Raw genomic sequence first — 22,211 nt, 5'->3', positions numbered from 1 at the left:
AAAACACCAAAGGATGGAGAACCACTCCCCTTCTGCCTCTGGCCTGGATACCGGTGGCTTGAGCAGTCTCCTAGCCGATCTGCTCCCCTCTGGAAACTGAGTTCGGAGCCACCCTAGGGAGGGCACGGATCACAGAGCAGAAGGTAGGAGAACCCGCCCACAGCCCTAGGCCTTAGAAGCACATCTGGCAGTAGAGAGCCTCCCAGAGGGCACCTGGCTGCCAGACCCTGCCCCTGCAGAGAACCACTTCCTGGTGGCTGGTGGCTCAAGCAGTCTCCCAGCCGATCTGCTCCCTTCTGGAAACTGAGTTCGGAGGCACAGACCGCAGAGCTACAGGCATCCTAGAGAGGACACGGCCCACAGAGCAGCAGAGCAGGGGACACCATATCCAGAAGCATCCTAGAGGAGCAACTACATTCAGAACAGCAAACACCTAGCTGGTCTACCACTGTGGAGACTCCATATCCTGAAATACCCTAGAAGAGCCACTGAACCCAGAGCAGCTGGAGCTCAGGATCATAGAGTCATCCATACCCCGAGGAGTTCTGATACAACCAAGATAACTGGAAAGGCAGACTCCAGTCAGAACCAGTGAGTGAGAGTAGAACTACAGCTAACCAAATGGCTAAAGGCAAGCGCAGGAATGTAAACAACAGAAACCAAAGCTACTTGGCATCACCAGAACCCAGTTCCCCCATCATAACAAGTCCTGAATACCACAGCACACCAGAAAAGCAGGACACAGAATTAAAATCACTTCTCATGATGATGTTAGAGGACTTTAAGAAGGTCATAAATAACACTCTCAAAGAATTTGAGGAGAACACAGGTAAACAGGTAGAAGCCCTTAAAGAAATGCAAGAAAACACAACCAAACAGATGAAGGAATTAAACAAAACTGTCCAGGATCTAAAAATGGAAGTAGAAGCAATAAAGAAATCTCAAAAGGCGACTACTCTGGAGATAGAAAACCTAAGAAAAAGACCAGAGGTCATAGATACAAGCATTACCAACAGAATACTAGAGATAGAAGAGAGAATCTCATGTGCAGAAGACACCCTGGAAAACATTGACACAACTGTCAAAGAAAATGCAAAATGCAAAAAGCTACTAACCCAAAACATACAGGAAATCCGGGACACAATGAGAAGACTAAACCTAAGGATAATAGGTATAGATGAGGGTGAAGACTCCCAACTTAAAGGGCCAGTAAATATCTTCAACAAAATTACAGAGGAAAACTTCCCTAACCTAAAGAAAGAGATGTCCTTAAATATACAAGAAGCCTATAGAACCCCAAATAGACTAGACCAGAAAAGAAATACCTCTCGTCACATAATAATCAAAACATCAAATATACAAGACAAAGAAAAAATACTAAAAGCAGTAAGGGAAAAAGGTAAAGTAACATATAAAGGCAGACCTATAAGAATTACACCAGACTTCTCACCAGAGACTATAAAAGCCAGAAGATCCTGGACTGATATCATACAGAACCTAAGAGAACACAAATGCCAGCCCAGACTACTACACCCAGTAAAACTCTCAATCAATATTGATGGAGAAACCAAATTATTCCATGACAAATCCAAATTTACACAATATCTTACCACAAATCCAGCCCTGCAAAGGATAATTGGTGGAAAATTCCAACACAAAGAGGGAAACTACAACCTAGAAAAAGCAAGAAAGTAATCTAACAACCCTAAAAGAAGGTAGCTATACAAACATAACACAACCGCCAATAACAAAAATAACAGAAAACAACATTCATTTTTCCTCAATATCTCTTAATATCAATGGACTCAATTCTCCAACAAAAAGACATAGACTACCAGATTGGATACATAAACAGGACCCAACATTTTGCTGCATACAGGAAGCACACCTTTGTGAAAAAGAGAGACACTACCTCAGAGTAAAGGTTGGAAAACAATCTTCCAAGCAAATGGTCCCAAGAAACAAGCTGGAATAGCAATTTTAGTATCAAACAAAATCGTTTTTCAACCAAAAGTAATCAAAAAAGATAAAGAAGGACACTTCATATTCATCAAAGGAAAAATGTACCAAGAGGAACTTGCAATTCTGAAATCTATGCTCCAAATGCAAGGGCACCCACATACATAAAAGAAACTTTACTAAAGCTTAAAGCATACATTGCACCTCACACAATAATAGTGGGAGATTTCAACACCCCACTCTCAGCTATGGACAGATTGTGGAAACAGAAACTAAACAGAGACACAATGAAACTAACAGAAGTGATGAACCAATTGGACTTAACTGACATCTATAGAACATTCCATCCTAAAACAAAAGAATATACTTTTTTCTCAGCACCTCATGGTACCTTCTCCAAAATAGACCATATAATTGGTCACAAAACAGGCCTCAACAGATACAAAAAGATTGAAATAATCCCTTGTACCCTATCAGACCACCATGGACTAAGACTTGTCTTTGACTTGGACAGAAACAACGGAAAGCCCACATACATGTGGAAACTGAACAATGCTCTACTCAATGATAACTTGGTCAAGGAAGAAATAAAGAAAGAAATTAAAGACTTTTTAGACTTAAATGAAAATGAGGACACATCATATCAAAATTTGTGGGACTCCATGAAAGCAGTACTAAGAGGAAAACTCATAGCTCTAAGTGCCCACAAAAAGAAAACGGAAAGAACGTACATTAATAAATTGACAGCACACCTGAAAGAGTTAGAACAAAAAGAAGCTAATATACCCAAGAGGAGTAGACGGCAGGAAATAATCAAACTCAGGGCTGAAATCAACCAAGTTGAAACAAAAAGAATTATAAAAAATATCAACAAAACCAGGAGCTGGTTCTTTGAGAAAATCAACAAGATAGACAAACCCTTAGCCAGACTAACCAAAGGGCACAGAGACAGTACTCAAATTAATAAAATCAGAACTGAAAAGGGAGACATAACAACAGAAACAGAGGAAATTTAAAAAAATTGTCAGATCCTACTACAAAGGCCTATACTCAACAAAATTGGAAAATCTGGATGAAATGGACATTTTTCTAGATAGATACCAGGTACCAAAGTTAAAGGAGGAGCAGATAAATCATCTAAACAGTCACATAACCCCTAAAGAAATAGAAGCAGTCATTAAAAATCTCCCACCAAAAAAAGTCCGGGACCAGATGGTTTTAGTGCAGAATTCTATCAGACCTTCCAGGAAGACCTAATACCAATTCTCTTCAAACTATTCCACAGAATAGAAACAGAAGGAAAAATACCCAATTTGTTCTATGAAGCTACAATTACGCTCATACCTAAGCCTCACAAAGACCCAACAAAGAAGGAGAACTACAGACCAATCTCTCTTATGAATATCGAAGCAAAAATACTCAATAAAATTCTCGAAAACCGAATCCAAGAACACATCAAAGCAATCATCCATCGTGATCACATAGGCTTTATTCCAGGAATGCAGGGATGGTTCAATATTCGGAAATCCATCAATGTAATCCACTACATAAATAAACTCAAAGAAAAAAACCACATGATCATCTCACTAGATGCTGAGAAAGCATTTGACAAAATACAACATCCCTTCATGTTAAAAGTCTTGGAAAGATTAGGAATTCAAGGTCCATACCTAAACATAGTAAAAGCAATATACAGCAAGCCAGTAGCCAACATCAAACTAAATGGAGAGAAACTTGAAGCAATCCCACTAAGATCAGGGACCAGACAAGGCTGCCCACTCTCACTCTACCTATTCAATATAGTACTGGAAGTCCTAGCTAGAGTGATTAGACAACAAAAGGAAGTCAAAGGGCTATAAGTAGGAGAGGAAGAAGTCAAAATTTCACTATTTGCAGATGATATGATAGTATACTTAAGTGACCCTAAAACTTCCACCAGAGAACTCCTAAAGCTGATAAACAACTTCAGTAAAGTGGCTGGATATAAAATCAACTCAAACAAATCAGTAGCCTTCCTATACTCAAAAGATAAACAGGCTGAGAAAGAAATTAGGGAAATGACACCCTTCACAATAGTCACAAATAATATAAAATATCTTGGAGTGAATCTAACTAAGCAAGTGAAAGATCTGTATGACAAGAACTTCAAGTCTCTGAAGAAAGAAATAGAAGAAGATCTCAGAAGATGGAAAGATCTCCCATGCTCCTGGATTGGCAGGATTAATATAGTAAAAATGGCCATCTTGCCAAAAGCAATCTATAGATTCAATGCAATCCCCATTAAAATTCCAAATCAATTCTTCATAGAGATAGAAAGAGCAATTTGCAAATTTATTTGGAACAACAAAAAACCCAGGATAGCAAGAACTATTCTCAACAACAAGAGAACTTCTAGGGGAATCACCATCCCTGACCTCAACCTATACTACAGGGCAATAGTAATAAAAACTGCATGGTATTAGTACAGAAACAGGCAGGAAGATCAATGGAATAGAATTGAAGATCCAGAAATGAGCCCACATACCTATGGTCACTTGATCTTTGACCAAGGAGCTAAAACCATCCAGTGGAAAAAGGACAGCATCTTCAGCAAATGGCGTTGGTTCAACTGGAGGTCAACATGTAGAAGGATGCAAATCAATCCATTCATATCTCCTTGTACAAAGCTCAAATCCAAGTGGATAAAAGAGCTTCACTTAAAACCAGATACACTGAAACTAATAGAAGAGAAGTTGGGGAAGACCCTCGAATACCTAGGCACAGGGGAAAAGTTCCTGAACAGAACATCAATGGCTTATGCTCTAAGATCAAGATTGACAAATGGGGCGGCATCAAATTGCAAAGCTTCTGTAAAGCAAAGGACATTGTCAATAAGACAAATCGGCAACCAACAGATTGGGAAAAGATCCTAACCAATCCTACATCTGATAGAGGGCTAATATCCAAGATATACAAAGAACTCAAGAAATTATACTCCAGACAACCATATAACCCTATTAAAAATGGGGTACAGAGCTAAACAAAGAATTCTCAACAGAGGAAACTTGAATGGCTGAGAAGCACCTTAAGAAATGCTCCATATCCTTAGTCATCAGGGAAATGCAAATCAAAACAACCCTGAGATACCACCTCACACCAATCAGAATGGCTAAGATCAAAAACTCAGGTGATGGTAGATGCTGTCGAGGATGTGGAGAAAGAGGAATACTCCTCCATTGTTGGTGGGATTGCAAGCTGGTACAACCACTCTGGAAATCAGTCTGGCGGTTCCTCAGAAAACTGGACATAGCATTACCTGAGGATCCAGCTATACCACTCCTGGGCATATACCCAGAAGATGCTCCAACATATAATAAAGACATATGCTCCACTATGTTCATAGCAGCCTTATTTATAATAGCCAGAAGCTGGAAAGAACCAAGATGTCCCTCAACAGAGGAATGGATACAAAAAATGTGGTACATCTACACAATGGAGTATTACTCAGCTATTAAAAATGAATGAATTCGAGAAATTTTTAGGTAAATGGATGGATCTAGAAATTATCATCTTGAATGAGTTAACCCAATCACAAAAGAACACAAATGGTATTTACTCACTGTTAAGCGGATGTTAGCCCAAAAGCTAGGATTAGCAAAGACTTAACCAGCAGACCACATGAAGCTCATGAAGAAGGAAGACCAAGAGGGGATGACTCAGTTCTACTTAGAACAAATAACAAAAATGCTCAAGGGAGCAAATATGGAAACAAAACACGGGACAGAAACTGAAGGATAATTTAGTATAAAATTTAATTAAAATTGTGGATTACATCATTTGAGAAATGAAATCTATGAAGCCACAAAATCATGTGCAGTCACAATAAAGATACCTAAGTCCCACCATCACAACCCCACAACTGCAACTACTTAATAAACTCACTAACTTTGCTTTAAGAAAAACCTGTCAGAATTCTATGAGAAAAAAATCATTGTCATTTTGAGTTGGACAATTTTTTTTTCAGTTTCATTCTGAATATAAGGTTTTTTTTTTTTTTTTTACATTTTAAATTGAAATATAATTACATCATTTCCTCCCTCCAACCTCGTCCCTGTCCTCTCCCTCCATCTTCTTCCACGTCTCCTCCCTTTATTCCCTCTCAGATTCATGGCTTTGTTTTCTTACATGTATATGAATGATAACTAATCTTCATTGTCAACCTGATGACATCTGGAATCAACTAAAACCCAAGATAATGGACATGCCTGTGAGGGGTTTTCTTAATTTGATTAAGATTTAAAAAATCTTACCAACTCATCCTAATCAAGTTATTATTTAATTAAAAATAATTTGAGGTAGGAAGACCCACTCTGGCCACACCCTCTAATGGCAGCGCACATGAAGGACAGGAAGGAGCTTTAATTCTGCCTGCTTGCTTTCACTGTAACTGGGAAGTTTGTCTCTTCCTCTATTGCTGCGGGAAGTATTAAATCCAACTTCCTCAGGACTCCAAAGTAGACTGAAAACCACAAGTTCTCCAGAAATCCTCTGGAACGCAAGCACAAGATTGGGACTGCAGAGACATCAAGTTTAGCGGACTGAACAACTACTGAATTTCTGGCCTTTTCATTATAAGGCAGCCATTGCTGGACTATCTGGACTGCATCCTGTAGATCAGTCTAATAAATCCCTTTAATGTAATTTCATCAGTTCTACACCTCTCAAGAACCCTTAGTACTACAAATGTATAAATATATAAATGCAACCCGCTGAATCTGTTTAGTGTTGCTTTTAAGTACACAATTTCAGTGCTGACCATTTGGTACCAATTGCGGGGACTCATTCTTGGGAAGACTAATCTCCCTGTTTGCAAACTGATAAGTCACTCTGGAAATCAGAGTATTTTAAAAAGCTAAAAGTAAATCTACCATCTGACCCAGTTATACTACTTCTTGGCATATACTCAAAGGACTGCACTTCCTGCTCCACAGACACTTGCTCAGCCTTGAGCAGAACTGCTCTACTCACACTAGCTAGGGAACGGAAACCGCAGACGCGTGCTTCATCTGATTAATGCAAATGAAAATGTGGTACACATACTGTGGAATACTATTCAGCTACAGAAAGAAATTAAATCGTGAAACTTGCAGATAAATATATACAACTAGAAAATACTGAGTGAGGTAACTCAGACCCAGAAACACAGACAAACATTACACGTTCTTTCTCATTGGTGGTTTCTAGCTTTAAATCTTTACAAGTGAATATATAACCAGAGTAACTGCAGAAACCAGAAAAGTAAAAAAAGGACCATGGGGAGGGCTTGCTAGAGAGGGAATAGCAGGATATAAGTTATATGAAGAAGAAATATAGACAATTGGGAGGTGGCCTTTAGTTAGGAAGCAGGGAGGGAGGTCAATACAGAAAGGAGTGGGAACGGATCTCTCTCTCTCTCTCTCTCTCTCTCTCTCTCTCTCTCTCTCTCTCTCTCACACACACACACACACACACACACACACACACACAGATACACAGACACACAAACACACAGACACACACCCTTTGAATGAAGCCTCTTTTGGTCAGGGAAGTTCAAGAGATTCCCTAAACAACACAGACTATTGTTCCCCTTAGTGTCTCCAAGAGGTAGAAGGTTATGTCCCTAAAACACCATGTACTTTGGACACAGGACTTGGAAGATTTGACCTGGATCTGACCTGAAAGCATCTTTGCTGAAGGCTAGCTTTCAGAGAGAAGGTGCTATGCAGGCTGACAAGGCAAGAAAACAACCAACGGTCCTACCTAGCTGTGATGTTTATGAATCACAAAATGACCAACCCTGAAAGATGCTCCTAAAGGTGCAAATGGCAGCAATACCTTGGCACTAATCGAGAGCTGCCGGACAACAGGAGCCAAACCACGCTGGCACTGGAAACTTAACTGACTACTGAGACCACTAAGGCCATGGATCTCAGACGAGAACCTACTTACACAAACAATTCTTAAGTATCATACTTGAAGCAATCCTACTAAAATCAGGGACTAGACAAGGATGTTCACTCTCCCCACATCTATTCAACATAGTACTCAAAGGTCTAGCCAGAGCAGTGAGACAACAAAAAGAGATCAAGGGGATACAAATTGGCAAAGAAGAAGTAAAGGTATCACTATTTGTAGATGACATGACAGTATATATAAGTGACCCCAAAAATTCTATGAGAGAACTTCTACAGCTGATAAACAACTTCAGCAAAGTGGCTGGATATAAAATTAACTCAAACAAATCAGCAGCCTTCCTCTACTGAAAGAATAAATGGGCTGAGAAAGAAATTAGGAAAACAACACTCTTCACAACAGTCACAAATAACATAAAATATCTTGGTGTGACTCTAACCAAGCAAGTGAAAGATTTGTATGACAAGAACTCCAAATCCCTGAAGAAAGAAATTGAAGACCTCAGAAGATGGAAAGATCTCCCATGTTCATGGATTAGCAGGATTAATGTAGTAAAAATGGCCATCTTGCTGAAAGCAATCTATAGGTTCAATGCAATCACCATCAAAATTCCAACTCAATTCTTCATAGAGTTAGAGCAATTTGCAAATTCATTTGGAATAACAAAAAACCCAGGATAGCAAAAACTATTCTTAACAATGAAAAAACTTCCAGGGGAATCACCATCCCTGACCTCAAGCTGTACTACAGAGCAATAGTGATAAAAACTGCATGGTATTGGTACAGAGACAGGCAGGAAGATCAATGGAATAGAACTGAAGACCCAGAAATGAACCCACACACTTATGGCCACTTGATCTTTGACAAAGAAGCTAAAATCATACAACGGAGAAATGACAGCATTTTCAACAAAATGTGCTGGTTCAACTAGAGGTCAGTATGTAGAAGAATGCAAATTGATCCATTCTTATCTCCTTGTACAAAGCTCAAGTCCAAGTGGATCAAAGACCTCAATATATAACCAGATACACTGAATCTAATAGAAGAGAAAGTGGGAAAGAATCTTGAATTCATTGGCAGGGGAAATTTCCTAAACAAAACTCTAATGGCTCATGAGCTCTAAGATCAAGAATTGATAAATGAGACCTCATGAAACTGGAAAACTTCTGTAAGGCAAAGGACACGGTCATTAGGACAAATTGGCAACTTACAGATTGGGAAAAAATCCTCACTAACACCAATCTGATAAAGGGTTACTATCCAAAATATATAACAACTCAAAAAACTAACCACCAAGAAACCAAACAACCCAATTAAAAAAAAATGGGGCAGAGAACAAAACAGAATTCACAACAGAGGAATCTCAAATGGCTGAGCACTTAAAGAAATGTTTAAAGTCCCTAGTGATCAGGAAAATGCAAATCAAAATGACCCTGAGATTCCACCTTACATCAATCAGAATGGCTAAGATCAAAAAATCAGGTGACAACACATGTTGGCGAGGATGTGGAGAAAGAGAAACACTCCTCCATTGCTGGTGGGATTGCAAACTGGTACAACCACTCTGGAAATCAATTTGGAGATTCCTCAGAAAATTGAAAACAGATGTACCTGAAGATCCAGCTATACCACTCTTAGGAATATACCCAAAAGATGCTCCACCCACCATGCCATAGGGGCAAGTGTTCCACTATTTTCATATTTGTGATATTTCTTATTTGTGATAGCCAGAAGCTGGAAACAACTCAGATGTCCCACAGTGGAAGATTGGGTACAGAAAATGTGGGTCATTTATAAATAGAATACTACACAGCTATTAAGAATGAGGACATCCTGAGTTTTGCAAGCAAATGGATGAAACTAGAAAATATCATCCTGAGTGAGGTAACTTAGACCCAAAAGGACATACATGATATGTACTCACTAATAAGCAGATATTAGCTAAAAAACTACAGAATACCCAGAATACAATCCACAGAACTCAAAAAGGTTAACAAGTCGAAGGGCTCAAGTGCAGATGCTTCAATCCCACTTGGGAGGGAGAAGAAAGCAATCACAGGATGGGGGAGGGAGGGAGGTACCTGGGTGTGAAAGGGGGCAGGGAGGGGAAGAGGGGAAAATGATCAGCTATTGGGGAGGGGGAAACAGGACTGAAGCCCTGAAGGCCAGCAGAAAGAATGGAGACAGGCAATCTCGGGAGGTAAGAGGTGGGGGGAATCCTCCAGAATGCACCAGAGACCTGGGAGGTGAAAGTCTCTCAGGACTCAAAGGGAGGGACCTCAGATGAAATGCCCTATAATGAAGAGAGGGAACATGTAGAGTCCACCTCCAGCAGAAAGACAGGGCATCAAGTGGAGGGATGGGGTTGCCATCCCACAGTTGAAAACTCTGACCCAGAATTGTTCTTGTCTGAAAGAACTGCAGAGACAAAAGTGGAGAAGCGCCTGAGGAAGAGGAGGTTCATCCAGGCCCAAAGTGGGATCCAGCTCAAGGGGAGGTCCCAAGGCCTGACACTGTTACTGAGGCTATGGAACACTCACAGAAAGGGCCTATCATGACTGCCCTCCAAAAGACCCAACAAGCAGCTGAAAGAGTCAGATGCAGGTATTTACACCCAACCAATGGACAGAAGCTGCTGACCCCTGTGGTTGAATTAGGGAAAAGTTGGAAAAAGCTTAGGAGGAGGGTGACCCTGTTTGAAGGACTAGCAGTCTTAACTAACTTGAACCCGAGATCTCTCAAACACTGGACCACCAACCAGGAAGCATACTCCAGCTGGTATGAGGCCCCCAACACATATACAGCAGAGGACTGCCTGGTCTAGACTCAGTCAGAGAAGATGCACCTAACTCTCAAGAGACTGGAGGCCTCAGGGAGTGGGGAGGTCTAGTGGGGTTGGGGGGGTGTCAGGTGAGGACATCCTCAAGGAGATGGGGGGGGGTAGGTATGGGATGAGGAACGGTCAGAAGGTAGAATGGGAGGGGTATAAAATCTGGACTGTAAAAAAATATTAAATAAAATTTTTAAAAAAAAGAAAAAAGAAAAATGAGCAATGGATCTGCACCAACCAATACCTGAACCAAAAAGTAAATATGGATGGGCAATAGCACAAGAAAATATGTTCAATATCATTAATTTTGAACATGCAAATTAAAACCACAAGATGAAGCAGGGTGAACATGCACACGCATGCACGCGCGCGTGCGTGCGTGCACGCACACACACACACACACACACACACACACACAAACACACACACACAATACACCCTAACACACACACACACACACACACACACACACACACACACAACCTAACACACACTACATCCACACTATCTGTTAGCAAGGCCATACTAAGCACTGGTGATAAAGTGGAGCAACTAAACTTTCATGCACAAATGGTGCCTGCGTCAGATTTTATAAATAACTTTGGCAATTTCCTTAAAGGTTAAATGTATACCTAGCTTAGGATTCAGTAACTCTGTTCATAAGTATTTACCCAAGAAAAATGAAAGTCCATCTCATACCAAAACTTGCATAAGAAAATTCATACCAGCTTTATATGTCATAGCCAACAGCTGGAAACAACATAAATATTTATGAGTTCTTGTCCAGACTTCTTTCAATGACAGACTATTCTAGAAGTATGAGCCAAATAAACCCTTTCCTCTCTAACTTGCCTTCCTAACTTGAGTTTGGTCAAGGTGTTTTGTCCACATCAATAGAAACCCTGACTAAGACACTATGGTATCACATAAAACAAACCACTACCTAGAAATTAAAAGGGAATGAAAAAGGTGCATCTTAAATAATTAGACTACAAGAAAAGAGTGGACAAAAATTACTATGTAAAGTATGATTCCCACAATTCAAATTCTTAGAGATGCAAATTAGAAGCACAAAGCACAACAGCAATTGTCTGAGGCAGGGGAAGAAGAGACAGATATAAAGCAGGCCCCAAGAAGCATGGGGAGCAGATGGAGAGTATTGTTTGTGGACAGAATTTCATAGGTACATACATGTGTCAGATTTGTCAGATAGTATACTTTGAATATACACAGTGTACTGTATACAAATTATACCCCACTATACTCTACCTAAGATTTATTAAGCTGACCTAGACAAGTAGCCACAACTGTCAAAACCAGAATAACTATAACTAATCTGCTAAAAATTGATGTGCTCTGGTTAATGTAGTTATTACTTATCAAACTGGTTCTCAAGAAAACTACAACATTGAAAGAAATGAGATCAAACCATAATGTGATCCCAGAACTGTAATTTTAAACTTTAATATTAAATTGTTTTGTTCTTAGCTTGTAAGTAAAGCTTCTGAAGTAAGTCTTTGTCTAGGAATGAGAAGAGTAGGAAACAGCCATTCAGGTTAAATTCTGGTTAGGCAGGGTTGATTTCTCAAAGAGCAGTCCAAAGCAAAGAAGCATATTCAAAGACTTGGTAATCTTTTTCATGCTAAATTCCTCTTTCAAAAAGTAAGAAGAAACTAAAATTTTTTTTTAATAGGTACATCTAACAGAATTTTTTCTCACCATCCACTTTTATGCATATATTATATTTTTATTTGCGTTTCTTACTGAAATTTCAAGTGTGGCCTTAAACTGAGCCTTTATGGCAGAAAAATGAACATATACCTGGGAATGGCTTAGCAGTGTTGAACCTGGTTTGGAACTAATAACAACAATTTCCTATCTTTGCTCATAAATTCTTCCTGCTACAGTATAATTGATTGTAGTTGTGAACCAAAGGTGCTTATGAGTAAATTCTATCAGGGCAAACAAGACTAGGATATGGCTTTTCTTCTTAAGGATTTAATAGGTATATCCCTCCATTCAGAAAGCACAGCCACGTCCTATTTCCTATATGTCTACACTATGCTAGACCAACACTACTTATAAAATCTGCAAGACTTTAAAGAAAAAAAATACCTGTGTTTTAAATTCCAGAATGTTATTTCCTGGATTAATTTTTCCAAGTACTATCAAGTCTTTGAGCTGCACAGTTTTCTTTCTGGGAGTCGTGTTGTGGTGTGGAGCCCTTTTGGTAGAATGCTGCTGGGCAGACATAGAGGAAGGAGAGATCTGAATACTATCTGTATGTGAGACAACAGAAGCTGACTTGTTAAGACATGGCATTGTCTGATGCACAGTATAGGTGTCTAAGACAGCAATGGCCTGAGCCAGAGGCTCTGATGTTCCCTCAGATGGTTGTTGGGAAGCTGTTTTCTGCTTTCTTCTTTTTGGATTACAACGGAAAAGCTCTTGATTCTGAGAAACAGCTGGTAGACAAGCATCATTTTGGGAAAATATACTTTTATCTTCTGAAATATTTATAGTGCCAGTTAGTACAGAACTATCACATCCATAGCCTTTTACTGTAGTTTCTGTAAAAATATTTTCTGCTGGTGAATTTTCTGCTTGAGGAATAAGAGCAGTAGGTTGGGATGATGACATAATTTTCTCAGTGTCCTCTGGGGGTTTGGATCTTAATAACCCACCCAAGGCACAATCCTGGACATTTTGTTTAGAATTTGTGTCATTTCCAGAGAATTCTTTTCTTCTTATTGCCTGTGCACTTAAGCAAATGTTAATATTCTGGCTGTCACTCTGTGGTTCCGGAGACAATGGTACTTCTTGCATGCTTCTGTATGCATGATTGACAGGAGCAAGTGAGCCTGACTGGGCATGTGCTGAGTTTCCCATACTAGGAGGCTCTTGGCTCTTCTTGTCACTAGAGATGTCTGAGTTACATGGCGGCTTCCTTAAACTAACACCAGATGATGGTGTGGTATTCTTATAGGTTTGAATTTTCAGTCTTATCTTTTTCTGTTTTTTTGCAACAACTAAAAGACTCTTTTGTCTTGTGGCCAGGTTAGCCAGTTGTTCTCTCAGGGGCCCATGCTTAAATGACTCCATAGACACCCTATAAGTAAAAGAAAAAAATATTAACATAGAAGATATTCTTCACAGACTGTTGTTTATAAAAGATACTCCTTCCCTCTCCTAATGTGCATCATCTTTAAGTATAATAAAATCTATATTTGAGATACATTTTCCCTTATAAGGAAACTGACACTTATTTGAGTTTGACTTTAAGACATTTTTAAATTTACTTCTTTTACTATTTTATGTATATGAGTATTTTGCCTGAATGATGTATGTGCACCACATGCATGCCTGGTGCCAGAGATCCTAAGGCGGCTTTGGATGCCCTGGATTAGAGTTACAGATGGTTGTGAGTCAGCATGTAAGTACTGGGAATTGAACCCCTATCCTCTGAAAGTGCAACAAGTGCTCCTAGCCTCTGAGACAGCTCTGCGGCTCCAGATGGCCTTTTATTAAAAACAGAATATAACATTATTTCAGTGAACTTAAAAATGAAAACAGAACTTGGGTAATCTACAGTATACTGGATGGCAGGTAGTGACTGGCAGCTGAGTAAGTACTACTGTTACTAAATTTTCACTTTATCTGGTTTAAAGAAGAAATGGTTCGTTTAAAATTACAAATGGGAGTAAGCTTTACTCGGGTTCCCTAATTATAGAGTACAAGATTGTTTTTTGAATAATAATACTTCAGTGAGACCTGAAAATATAGTTAATTCATTTGTATTCTGACTCTGTCTTGAGGCATTTTCAAGTTGAGAAAAATCTCCCAGACAAAATACTAACCCAAGCATCTCCAACTCCAAGATCTCAGAATCTTAAAGACTAAGCTAGAGGAAGAGACTCATCACACCTGCACATTTGTCTTTTGGTTAAGGACGAGTTCTTGGATTCACTGGCTCTGAAACTTTTTGGCCTTAGAACCTATACATACTCTTGAGGAACCAAACAGTTTTTGTTTGTACAGGTGATATCTACCACTACTTATTATTTTAGAATTAAAACAGCAAAATTCTAAAGAAGGATATAATATATAGATAATAATAAAAACACTAAATGTACAGAACAACAATGAAAAAGGATATTAAAAGCTACAAGGGAAAAAGACCAAGTAACATACAAAAGCAGAATCATTAGAAAAACACTTGACTTCTCAATGGAGACTCTAAAAGCCAGGAGGACCTAGACAAACGTTCTATAAACTCTGAGAGACCATAGGTGCCAGTCCAGACTACATGCAGCAAAAATATTAGTTATAATTAATGGAGAAAGAAATATATTGCAGAAGAGAGCCAAATTTAAGCAATTTCTTGTAGGAGGAGCTAAGGTGGGAGGAGTAAAGAGAGGAAGAGGAGGAGGAAGGAGAGGAAGAGAAGGAAGAAGAGGAGCTAGGAGAGAGAGAGAGGGGGACATGGAGGCTGATGTTCTCTTGTATATAGCAGTCAAAGGTAGTTGGTATATCTAGGTTGGGTATTGGATTACACCTCTGATTGTAAGGGTATCTTGTTATTGATCAGTACTAAATATATAAGGCTTTGGATAATCTAAGCATTAGAGTCTCATCTGTACTGAGCCCAGGTGGTTGGCAGGATGGTCCAGGCACTGACCAGCCTTGTGGAGACATCGTGGAAGATAGTCAGAACCATCTTCCACACTGGCATCTTGTGGGTGGCAGGGCTAGTGTCTCTGGTTGGCTGTTTCTAGCTGCGGCACGCACGTGGCCTCTGGCTACTGAACATAGCGGCTGAGCCAGGCAGAGCCGCTGCAGCTTAGATAGTCGGCTTTGCTGGCAGCCATTTTTAAAATAATTACTTCAACAAAGTGGGCAACCAAGTTCAGGCACAAATTCACTAGAAATTTAAGTCTATTCACCTGAGAGTAGAAGTGGTATTTTTTTTTTTAAAAAAAGGAAGTGAGTGAGTGATTGGCGCTGATAGGAGTCATGTGACTTCAGCTCAGGACCTGTGAACAAAAAACTGTTGGCAGACAGGTCCTCTGCTGAGAGAAAATGTAGCTGCTCTGAGCCAAGATAGTCAAATAAATAAGCCTCCGTTGTGGAGGTTTCTGACCATGGCGGCTGTTTTAGGCAGAGCTGCTGCAGCTTAGATAGTTAGTATGACCGAGGCCATTTTAAAATAATTACTACAACAATTTTCAGCTACCATTCTAGCTCAAAAAGGCAGTAGAAGGAAAACTTCAGTTTAAAGAGGTTACCATAGTCAAAAAGACACACCAGAATAGTGAGTGAAGAAGAATAATGAATTCATACCATAACAAGAAAATGACAGGAATCAATAAACACTGCTTATCAGTAACTCTCAATATCACTGGTATCAATTCCTCAATAAAAAGACAGACTAATAGGCTGGACTAGAGAACAGGATGTGTCCTGCTGTACCCATGAGACACTATACAACCAAGGACAGACCTCACCTAGGATAAAAAGATAAAAAAAAAAAAAAAGGTATTCCAAGCAAATAGAACAAAGAAGCAGGAGGATGTTGCTATTTTAACATTTGACAAAATAAACTTCACACCAAAATTAATCAGAAGAGATTTAGGACACTGCACACTCATAGAAAAATAATGCACCAAGAGAATACTGCTATTGAAAACATTCATACATCAAATACAAGGGCACCCAACGGTATACAAGAAGCACTACTATACGTAAAAATCACATTTACCCTCACAAAGTGATTTGGCTGACTTTAATACGCTCTTACCAATAGACAGGTCACCCAGACAAAAAGCTAACTAGAGAAATGCTAACATCAAATAACATCACAAATCAGGCAGATCTAGCACATATCTACAGAACATTTCACCAAAAACACAGAATATATTTTCTTCTCAGTAGCTCATGGAATTTTCTCCAAAGTTGACCACATACTTGGACACAAGCAAGTCTCAAAAGATGTAAGAAAATTGAAGTATTCTATCTGATCATTGTTGATTAAGCTGGATATCATCAACAGAAAATATAAATATTCATGGAAAATGAGCAACTCACCACTTAATGAAACACAGGTCAAGACAGAAATCAGAAAAATTAAAAATACTTATTTGCCTTCAAGTTTTATGATGTCTTTGTTTCTAATAGGTGAGTAGGATTCCATTGTGTAGATGTACCTCATTGTCTTTATTCTTCAGTTGAGGGACATTTAGGTTGTTTCTAGTTTCTGGCTATTATGAATAAAACTGCTATGAACAGAGTTGACCAAGTGTCCTTGTTGTGTAGTGTGACATCTCTGAGTAAGGTAACCCAGGCCCAGAAAGACATGCCTAGTACATACTCACTTATAAGTGGACATTAGCCATGAAGTACAGGATAACCATGCTACAATCCACAGACCCAAAGAAACTAAGTAACAAGGAGGGTCCAAGGGAGGATGCTTGATTCTCACTCAGAAAGGGAAACAAAACAGACATTTAAGGTGGACAGAGAGAGGATGGAAGATAGGGTGAGGATGGTAACTAGGATGGGATTCAGGTGTGAGAGACGGGAAACAGGAGAGGAGAGGAGAGGAGAGGAGAGGAGAGGAGAGGAGAGGAGAGGAGAGGAGAGGAGAGGAGAGGAGAGGAGAGAGAGAACAAACAAAAATTGGTGGGGTACATCTCTGGTACTAGCTGAAGACCTAGGATGGAGGAGGCTCCTGGGAGTCAACAGAGGTGACCCTAGGTGAGACTACCAGCAGTGGGGGATATGGAGACTGAAGTGGTCATTTCCTGTAGCCAGGCAGGTCTTCTAGTGGAGGAGAGGGATACCAACCCTTCAGTGAAACTTTCAACCCAAAATTTGTCCTGCCTACAAGATGTGCAGGGATAAAGATAGAGCAGAGACTGAGGAAATGGCCAACCACTGACTGGCCCAACTTGAGAGACCAATCCCATGGGAGAGAGCTGACCTCTAACACTTTTGATACTCTGCTATTCTTGCAGATAGGAGCCTAGCATAACTGTCTCCTTAGAGGCTTCATCCTATAGTGGATGGAAACAGATGCAGATACCCACAGCTGAATATTAGGCAGAGCTGTGGGTGGGGGTTGGGGTTTGTGTGGAAGAGTGAGGGATAGGATTGAACAGTTGGAGGGTTCAAAGACACCCCCAAGAAGACCTACAGAGACTGAACCACCAACCAAAGAGCACTATAGGCCCACTATACATTTGTAGCAGATGTGCAGCTTGGTCTTCATGTGGGTCCCCTAACAATTAGAGTGAGGGCCGTCTCCAGCTCTGTTGCCTGGCATTGGATCCCCTTCCCCTAGCTGGACTGCCTAGGAGGGTCTCATTGTGAGAGGATGTGCTTATTCCTGCTGTGACTTGATGTTCCAAGGCAGGGTGGTACCCAAGGGGAGTTCTCCTTCTCTGAGGAGAAGGGAAAGGGGTAATTCAGGAGGAATTTGGAGATGGGACTGGGAGGAGAGGGAGGTGGGACTGCTATCGAGATGTAAAGTGAATAAATTAATGGCAAAAAAAAAAAGAAAAATTAAAAAACATTTTAGAATAGAATGAGAATACAAAAACAATATACCCAGACAAATGGGACATAACAAAGGCAGTTTTAAGAGACAAATTCATAGCTCTAAGTGCCTACATCAAAAACATTAGAAAGACCTCATATTAGCAAATAAATGACTCACCTGAAAACTCTAGAAAAACAACAACAACAACAACAACAACAAAAACCCAACAGCCTAAAAGACTAGATGGCAAGAAATAATCAAACTTGAGGCTGAAATCAATAAAATAGAAACAAAAAAGAGCAATATTTTTTAAAAAAAAATCAATGAAATGTAGCATTAATTCTTTGAGAAAATCAACAAGATTGACAAACTATTCGCCAAATTAACTAACAGAGAGGAAATCCAAATTAATAAAATTACAGATGAAAAGAGGATACACTTAAAAATCTATAATGCACCAAGTTAGAAAAAAAGAAATAGATTAATTTCTTTTGGTATATATGACATACCAAAGTTATCAGCCACCATGTGGTTGCTGGGAATTGAACTCAGGAGCCCTAGAAGAATAGGCAGTACTCTTAACTTCTGAACATACCAGGCAACATACCAAAGTTAAATCAGATAAAATCAGTAATTTAAAAAGGCCTACAATTCCTAGCGAAATAGAAGTAGTAATTAAAAGTCTCCCAACCACACATATACCAAAAGGCCAGTGCCAGACAGATTAGGTGAAGAATTCTACCAGATCTTCAGAGAATTAATGCCAACACTCCCTAAATGACTGCACAAAATAGAAACGGAAGAAAAAGTTCCTAATTTTTTTTTTTTTAATGAGACCACTATTATAAGGATATCAAGATCACACAAAGGCCCAATAAAAAGAAAAAAATTATAAACCAATATACCATATGAACATGAACACCCCTTCATGATAAAAATTCCTATAGAGTCTAGGGATACAAAAAACATACCTCAATACAATGAAGGCAATTTATAGTAAACCCATAGCCAAAATTAACAAACAGAGAGAAACTCAAGCATTTCCATTAAACTGAGGGACAAGACAAGGATGTCCACTCTCTCCATACCTACTTAATACAGTGTTTGAAGTCTTAACTAGAGCAGTAAGACAACAGAAGGCGATCCAGGGGCTATGAATAGGCAAGGAAGAAGTAGTACCTTTAATCAAAGTATCTTTATTTGCAGATGATACATAATAGACCCTAAAAAAATCCATCAGGAAACGTCTACAGCTGATACTTTTAGTTAAGTAGCAGGATACAAAATTAATACAAATCAGTAGCTTTCCTATACTCAAATGACAAACAGACTGAGGAAAAAAAAAAACAGAGAAACAGCATCTTTCACATTAGCATATAGGAAAAAAGTCTTGGGGTAACTCTACCCAGCAAGTGAAATACTTGCATGAAAAAAAGTTTAAGACACTGAAGAAGACACTAAAAGATTCAAAGATTTCTCATGCTCACAGATTGGTATCTTTGATATTATAAAAATGGCCATTCAACCATAAATATTCAACACATTCAACACGATCTCTATCAAAATTTCAATATAATTCTTCACAGAAATTTAAAAAAATCAACTTCATATGGAAACAGAGAAAACTCAAGATAATTAAAATAGTCCTAAATAATAAAAAAAACCCTGCTAGCATTAGCACCACCCCAAATTTCAAGTTATACTACAGAGCTATAATAACAAAAGAACATGGCATTGGCAAAAACAGACACTTTGTCAATGGACTTGAACTAAAGATCCAGATGTAAGTCTACATATTCATGAACGCCCGATTTTAACCAAGAAGACAAAAATACTGAAGAAAAGACAGTATCCTCAGCAAATGGTGCTGTCAAACTCGATGGCTGCATGTAGAAGAGAAAAAAATAGATCCATTATCTAGCCAGCGGCCTAAAACTCAACTCCAGATGCCTCAAAGACCTCTGCATAAAACCAGGTGCCCCAAATCTGCTATAGGAGAATGTGGGGAATAGGCTTGAACTTGGTATAGGAAAGAACTTCCTGAACAGGACACCAATTTGCATAGGCATTAAGATCAACAATCAATAATTCATGAAGCTGAAAATCTTCTGTAAGGCAAAAGACACCATCATTCAGGCAAAGCAGCAGCCTATAGGATGGGAAAATATCTTTACTAATTATATATCCTATAAAAGTTAGCATTCAAAATTTAAAAGAACTAAAAAAAACCTAAACATCAAGAGAATAAATTATTTAAAATGGGGCACAAAAATAAATAGTTCTCAAAAGATGAAGCATTAGTGGTTGAGAAACACTTAAAGAAATGTTCAACATCCTTAACATTGGGGAAATGTACAGTAAAACTACTTTGAGATTTCACCTTATACCAGTTAGAACGACCAAGATCAATACAGTGTGCTAGTGAAGATATGGAGAAAGGGGAACACTTATCCATTGCTGGTGGGAGTGCAAACTTACACAGCTACTATGGAAGTCAGTGTGGTGGTTTTTCAGGAAGCTGGAAGTTGATCTACCTCAAGATATACCTTGAGTTCCAGCTATACTACTCGCGGGCATATACCCCAAAGAGTCTACACCCACAGAGTCATTTGTTCATCCACGTTCATCGCTGTTCTATTTATAACAGCCAGAAACTAGAAAGAGCCTAGATGTCCATCAACTGAAAAATGAGAACGTTGTACTATACATTACAAATTGAATATTACTCAACTATTAAGAAAAGTGAAATTTGCAGGTAAATAGATGGAATTAGAAAAAAAATAATTGTGAGTCAAGTAACCCAGACTCCCTCCAAAATAAATATTGTATATTTTCTCTTACATGTGGATATTATCTTCCAGGCCTTTGATAATATGTGTTCTACAATCCAAATAAGCACAGAGGTTAGGTACCTGGTAAGGAACTAGGGCTAAGAAGAACATTTCCCAAGGAAGGGGAAACAACATGTCATTATGGAGAGAGAAATGGGAAACCAGAATAGGTGACTTAAACAGGGAGGAGAATGGAAGAGAAGTATAAGGAGGGAACATGGGGAGGGACAAGTAACAGTAAAAGCAATCTGAAAATCCATATAGAAAACTACCACCATAAAAGCTTCTTAAAATATACACACATAGACAAAAGGAAACTAAATGGGGTCACCAAAGAACAGGGGATACAACTAGATATCTTATGCTAGTAAGTAAAACCTCCAGTGTCAGGAATAGGTTAATGACTTGTTGAATCACTGGCCAAAGAGGACCCAATGGAAACTCCCAAATACACAGGCTATTGTCATTGTCAAGGATACTGTTTATTTTCTACAACCTGAAGGTAAGGCCCTGATGCTGAGGATACCACTTACTTATGTCATGGAACACAAAGAAGTTGAACTGGTATCTGAACAGAAACGTCACCCCTACTGACTAGTGTATTTGGTACTGGAAGGTACTGTGGACACCACCAGAGGAGGAAAGTAATTATTAGTATGTCCCAGTTACAATCCCTGTAACCTACAACAGTGACATGCTTATAAAACACACTGGTGCAATAGTGGCACAAATATGATGGGAGTAACCACCAACTCTCTGATTGGATTTAAGGACCATTCTAGGAGATGGAACCCTACCTGATCCTGCTAAAGCATGACTAGACAAGTCACGGGCCAAGAGGAAAACCCAATACCATCACTCTGCTAAAGGACATAGTGACAAAATGACTCCTAACAACACACTCCTTTGAGTGAGTAAGGGAGGGAGGGAGGGAGGGAGGGAGTGTATGCCTCACTCAGCCCTCAGAGAAGCTTCTTCTTGCAGCAGATAGAAGCTAATACAGAGACCCACAACTAGACAATGCAGAGAGTGATAGACTTTGGGGGCACAAAGTCCTGGAAAGAATTTGGAGACTTTGGCAGCATGAACAGGACCCATACAGGTTCAAGCAAAATGGGGG

The 22,211-nt window shown here is 39.2% G+C and overlaps 1 protein-coding gene across 1 annotated transcript in view; it reads right to left on the bottom strand.

Moving 5' to 3' along the window:
• The window catches only part of Ankrd31 (ankyrin repeat domain 31), a 162,627-nt gene that overhangs the window by 23,335 nt on the left and 117,081 nt on the right, over window positions 1-22,211 (bottom strand). Inside the window, exon 22 of the mRNA XM_076927219.1 lies at window positions 12,839-13,832. Coding sequence (XP_076783334.1) covers window positions 12,839-13,832 — 994 coding nt within the window. The remainder of the gene's footprint in view (window positions 1-12,838; window positions 13,833-22,211) is intronic.

This window comes from Arvicanthis niloticus, chromosome 29 (genome assembly GCF_011762505.2).
Source record: "Arvicanthis niloticus isolate mArvNil1 chromosome 29, mArvNil1.pat.X, whole genome shotgun sequence".
NCBI lineage: Eukaryota > Metazoa > Chordata > Mammalia > Rodentia > Muridae > Arvicanthis > Arvicanthis niloticus.
This window is presented reverse-complemented; position numbering and strand designations above follow the sequence as displayed.